This window comes from Hyperoodon ampullatus (assembly GCF_949752795.1).
Source record: "Hyperoodon ampullatus genome assembly, chromosome: 10".
NCBI classification, from domain to species: domain Eukaryota; kingdom Metazoa; phylum Chordata; class Mammalia; order Artiodactyla; family Ziphiidae; genus Hyperoodon; species Hyperoodon ampullatus.
In genome coordinates this window covers 82,742,889-82,748,858 of record NC_136923.1, presented here as the reverse complement: position 1 = coordinate 82,748,858, position 5,970 = coordinate 82,742,889, and the positions used below count along the sequence as shown (strand labels likewise).

The window sequence follows — 5,970 nt, the reverse complement described above, 5'->3', positions numbered from 1 at the left end:
AACAGGTTTCTGGCCCTGTTTTTGCCTCAAGGGTGGGTGTCTTCCACTCTGACAACCTTGATCCCCTTATCGCATTCTACTTCCTGCTCAAAACCAGCCCAGTGCCCTGCCTAGTATGATCATGTCATTCTCCTTTCTCACCTTCCTGTTGAACCCCAGTCTATTCCTTCCCAGACTCAGTATTGTTTTGTTACCTGCTCATAGTTGGCAGAAGAAGAAGGCAACTTCCCAACCCCTCCCCTATATGAAGCTATAAAGGCTCCTGCAGCTCTTCCATGATAAAGAAAGAGGCAACAACATTGTGTGGAGGAAGCTCAAGCAGCCCAGGCATCCAGTCTCCTATCCGGCTAAGCTCAAGATTCTTTCCAAGAACACATAAGTAGGAGACCCAAGCTCCTGGAAGCTCCAGCCTTTATCTCTTCACCTTGAACTCTCCTTTCTCAAGAATATTGTTCTTTGTCTTCTAGGTCTTGGCCACATTTGGGATCCAAGCATCTTTTTTACCAGCCGCAAAGAGGCAGATCAAGATGCAGAAAAGAAACATTTGCCTTACGTACTGGTTGCTGTTGCATCTCCTACTTTTAGAATATGGTGAGTGCTTTTCTTTAAAGGTGGGTGGTCTGTGAACTTTTGAGGGATTGTGGGAGATCATGATCAGCACTAGGAATAACTGGTTCTCCACCATAGAGTGAGGGTCATCATTTCACTCCAATCACTTCAGTCTAATAAGGTATCACCTGGGAGGCAGTCAGAGCACAGTGGTTAAAACTGTGGACTCTGGTCTCCAGTTGCCTACGTTTGAATCACGGCTCCATCTGTTACCGGTACACTGTGGGTGAGTTAACTTCTCTGTGCCTCTGTTTCTGCATCTATAAAGTGGTAATAACCTGTGAGATATGGCTGGGGTTTAAATATTAATAACAAGAAGAGTTGACTGTTATTTTAAAATATCACTCTTCTCTATTATAAAGACTTAATTTTTCTCGTGTCCTTAACTCCTATTCCACAATCAGCCTCAGTCAGCCTCAGGCCAAGGAGAAAAGGATTCAAGTCAAAACTAACTCCCACTCTGCTCTGCACCTCTGACACTCCATTAAACACTCCTCAGGCCGTCTCCTATTGTGCAACTAGGAAGCATGACTTCTTAGAGAATTCTTTTTTTTTTTTTTTTTTTTTGGGCAGTGCCACACGGCTTGCACAATCTCAATTCCCCAACCAGGGATTGAACCCGGACCACGACAGTGAAAATGCCGAATCCTAACCACTAGACCATCAGGGTACTGCCCCGAGAATTCATCATTTTGAATCAAAATTAGCCCTCATACAATTTTTTTTTTTTTTTTTTTTTTTTTGCGGTACGCGGGCCTCTCACCGCTGTGGCCTCTCCCGTTGCGGAGCACAGGCTCCGGACGCGCAGGCTCAGCAGCCATGGCTCACGGGCCCAGCTGCTCCGCGGCATGTGGGATCTTCCCAGACCGGGTCACGAACCCGTGTCCCCTGCATCGGCAGGCGGACTCTCAACCACTGCGCCACCAGGGAAGCCCCCCTCATACAATTTTGACTCAACTATTCTATTCTCCAAAACTTCTCAAATCAAATCCACTCCCTCTTTCACGTCACCCCTACTCTTGTTCATCTCAGTTTCTTATTTAGTTTTACTCATGATTCTAACCTTAACTCCAATTTGTACCCCATTGCAGATTTTAGGGGGCCTTCCCCAAATAGAGCTAAACTCTAATCCTATGTTAGTTCAAATAAGCTACACATGTGTGGGGTGAGGTGCTAGGCGCTCATGTCCAAATTAATAGTAAAATGAGCCACAAATGAGATAAATTTTGTTTATCTGGGGAGGCTGAGCATCTTTGTCCTTCAAGGTAGTGAGAGGCAAAAAATAGGCACAACCTTAACTCTAGCTGAGCCTTCAGGAAGGTGGAAATGCTTCCCTATACCTGTAGATCTTGATTTGCAGACCTTAATCCTGGGAGATCTTATATATTTAAGTTACATATAACTTGCTCTTTTCTAACCTTTGCCTTGTAATCAGGAGCCCGTGGAACTTTAATGCATATGTAATCACCCAGATACCTAGGCCTATCTCAGACTCTGATTCATTTAGTCTGGAGTGGTTTGCCTAGAAATCTTTATTTTCAACAAGCTCCCCAGATAATTCTAATATAGGTGTTTTCTGAATAACACTCAGAAATATTTTCCAAGAAAGAAGCAATACCATTTTAATAATGAATTAATCAATATATACTAGTTTCACCTGGGTTCTGCAACTCCTTTATAATACTTTTTATCTGTGTTGAATATTGTACAGCAGATGATGGAATAAGCTTACTATCAGTGAAATTAGGTCATGTAACCCTGGTGTTGGGGGTGGATGTGGAGGGTGACTTAGCATGGTAGCTAAAAGTGCAGATTCAATGGCCTGGGTTCAAATTCCTGTTCTACTACTTACTAGCTGTACAAACTTGGGCAAGTGTCAACATTTCTAAGCCTCAATTTTTTCATCTTAGCTGTTGATAATAATAATATCTATTTCATTGGGCTGTAGTGAGCATTAAATAGAATTATCCATGTAATGAGTTTAACCAACCATTGAGCAGAAAGTATATATGCTCAATATATGACATCATTTATGATTATCATTAGGCATAACCTCCATTAGTGGGAGCACACCTAGCCCAACTTCCAGTGAACCCACCACAGCCAACACTGGATCCAGCGCAACCTCCAGTGGGACTAGTCCAGCCTCCAGCACTACATTCAGCACGACCTATGGCGGTACCAGCACAGTCACCAACTCTGGATCCCAAGTGACCTCCAGTGGATCCAGCACAACCTCCAATACTGAAACCAGCATGACCTCTGGAGGGACCAGTGCAACCTCCAATACTGGATCCAGCATGACCTCTGGAGGGACCAGCGCAACCTCCAATACTGGATCCAGCCTGACCTCTGGAGGGACCAGCACACCTGTCAACACTGGATCCAGCGCAACCTCCAGTGAGCCTAGGACAGCCTCCAGCACTACATCCAGCACGACCTATGATGGTACCAGCACAGCCACCAACTCTGGATCCCAAGTGACCCCCAGTGGATCCAGCACAACCTCCAATACTGAAACCAGCATGACCTCTGGAGGGACCAGCACAACCTCTAATACTGGATCCAGCATGACCTCTGGAGGGACCAGCGCAACCTCCAATACTGGATCCAGCCTGACCTCTGGAGGGACCAGCACAACCTCCATTACTGGATCCAGCGTGACCTCTGGAGGGACCAACGCAACCTCCAATACTGGATCCAGCGTGACCTCTGGAGAGACCAGCGCAACCTCCAATACTGGATCCAGCCTGACCTCTGGAGGGACCAGCGCAACCTCCAATACTGGATCCAGCATGACCTCTGGAGGGACCAGCGCAACCTCCAATACTGGATCCAGCCTGACCTCTGGAGGGACCAGCACACCTGTCAACACTGGATCCAGCATGACCTCTGGAGGGACCAGCACAACCTCCAATACTGGATCCAGCCTGACCTCTGGAGGGACCAACGCAACCTCCAATACTGGATCCAGCCTGACCTCTGGAGGGACCAGCACACCTGCCAATATTGGTTCCAGTATGACCTCCAGTGAGACCAGCATAACCTCCAGTAATGGATCCAGCACAACCTCCAGTGGGACCACCACGGCCTCCAACACTGGATCCAGTGCAACCACAGGAGGCTCTGGTACACCTTTGACAACTGGAACACACACAACTTCCAACACAACTAGCACAAGTGCTGGAACTCCAGTGGCTCCAGAGAAGCCCATTGGGTCCCTGAAGCCATGGGAAATCTTCCTCATCGTTCTGGTCTCGGTTGTCGTGGCTGTGGGATTCTTTGTTGGGGTCTACTTCTGTGTGGTGAGAGCCTAATATATAGGAAATTGCCTGGGGGGAAGGAATAGGGAACATAGGGAAATAAGTATGAATAGTAGGGCCACCAAGTTAGGGATGAGTAGGGAGGAAAGAAAAATCAGGAGAAGGTTACGAAAGAGACATAGCAAGTTAGAACCAGAGGAGCCAATCAATGTGCAGAGGAAGCTATTGACTTGTGGGGAAAGGGGAGCAAAAGAAGAAATAAAGACTGGTGGAAGGACTGCTGAGTGAGGGAAATGGTTTAAAGGGGGAGAAGATTCCAGAAGGAGTCCCTGGTGAAGGCTTCTCGGGGGTGGGGGGGAATCCAATTCTGAAATGATTCTGCCTTCTTTTTCTAGAGAAACTCCCTGTCCCTGAGAAATGTCTTTGACACAGCTGTCTATTGACTCCATGGCCCCAACCTCGGCCCAGGCCCTGGAGGGAATCACGGAGTCCACCACCGGTCTAGGTGGAGCCCTAACGGATTCTGGAGTAGACCAGTATCCTCAGTAGCCATGGAGCTGAGAGAGAGCCACAATGGGCTCTAAGCGGCTGCTGAAGCCAGAGAGCCACATTCCTCACAGAGGAAGCCAGCCTGGGGGACCAGAGATCTGAGTGTCCTTTCATTCGTCCCCAGGAGTCCCCTCCCAGCTTTGTTTGGGTCTCAGCCTTGGGAAAGACACTTCCTCCCTCTCTCTCGCTTTTACCAGACACTGGAAAGAGGAGACTCTGCTGGTCATTTAGCTAGGAAATAAACACATACAAACTATATCACAGAGAGAACCTGTGTGTGCACACGAGTGGGTGTCTGCTGCGCTGAGTTGAATTTCCCGGTTGTATGAGAGAACCCCATGCTGGAATCCACTTGGCATTCAGAATCTCCACAGTAAAATCCAGAGACATCACCCATATCTGTCCCCTTTTTCTAATGCTTCTTGCCCCAAGCAGGAACTCTGTGCCCCCAAGAATCTCCCAGACTGAGAGGGGAATTGAATTGGGAGAGATGAGAAGGGAAGGCAGATGCCCGGATCCTACAGGCTCATGGATTAGGCCTGTGGTAGGTAGAGATTATGTTGTAGCACATGCAGAACCCAGAGCATGACAGGAGGAGGTATGCTGTTGGGTGGGGGGAGGGGCGGGGAGGGAGGTCACTCAAAGCCAGTTTCCAGACCATTTACATTTGCTCTAGACCTGGGTCACTTGTAAGAATGAAGGTGTTGGTTGATACTCTCACTCTCAGTGCTGCCTTTGGAAGCAGAGAGAAAGTACTTCCTGTTTTTATCAAGGGAAAGACTTCCTGGCCTGCTAAGATTTCCTTTCAAGAGGGTCATGGCAGAGACACCTGGGGTAAAGCCTGAGATTCTCATGAATTCCCCTCCCACAAAGGCTGCACATACCCCTTTCATGGTCTAGGATAGAAGGCTCCCTGATCCTACAGGTCTCGGAGGACAGAGGCGAGCTGCTTTGAAAGGCTGGGTTGCTCTGAATCCATGAGGCCAGTGACACGACTTCCACCGGGGACAGAGGCCTCAGGAAAGAATTAGCAGGTTGTTCGTGGGTTCACGCCAACTCACAACAGTGGAAACTGCTCTGCCTTCCACCACTCATTGGGTTTCTCAAGTGTCAGCAAACCAGACGGTTGATCCTAGTCAGTGAGGCCATGCTGAGCCACGTACAGGCCCATCATCATCATCATCATCATCATTATCTTACCTACAGGGATCCAGCAACCGGAAGGAGAAGCTGAGTTGAACCCCCTAGAAAGTTGCCTCCCACTGGTGTGAATTGTGGAAAGCATAATGTGAAAAATGTGAAAATAAGGCAAGGGAGTCCATTTAGATAATTTAAAAATGTAAAACATGCATTTTCAAGTTTAAAATGGTAATAGACAAATTCAAAGAGCCTGGTTGAGAATAAAGTTAGTTATTTAGAAGAGCAAGTGGAGAAAGTAGCTCAATTAGATACAACAAACCAGAGATGAAAATCACTGATATAGAAAATAGAAGACACTTGGAGGATTGATTCAGGAGGACTAACACACAAGTAGTAAGATTCAAAACAG

At 47.4% G+C, this 5,970-nt stretch overlaps 1 protein-coding gene across 1 annotated transcript; it reads left to right on the top strand.

Annotated features, from left to right (window-relative positions):
* Positions 1 to 314: 314 nt before the first annotated feature.
* MUC21 (mucin 21, cell surface associated) lies at positions 315 to 4,695 on the top strand. Its single transcript, XM_079713223.1, has 3 exons — positions 315 to 591; positions 2,656 to 3,914; positions 4,268 to 4,695. Exons 1-3 carry the CDS (start codon positions 528 to 530, stop codon positions 4,313 to 4,315), a joined length of 1,371 nt encoding a protein of 456 aa, XP_079569349.1. The 5' UTR covers positions 315 to 527; the 3' UTR covers positions 4,316 to 4,695.
* The last annotated feature ends 1,275 nt before the right edge of the window (positions 4,696 to 5,970 follow it).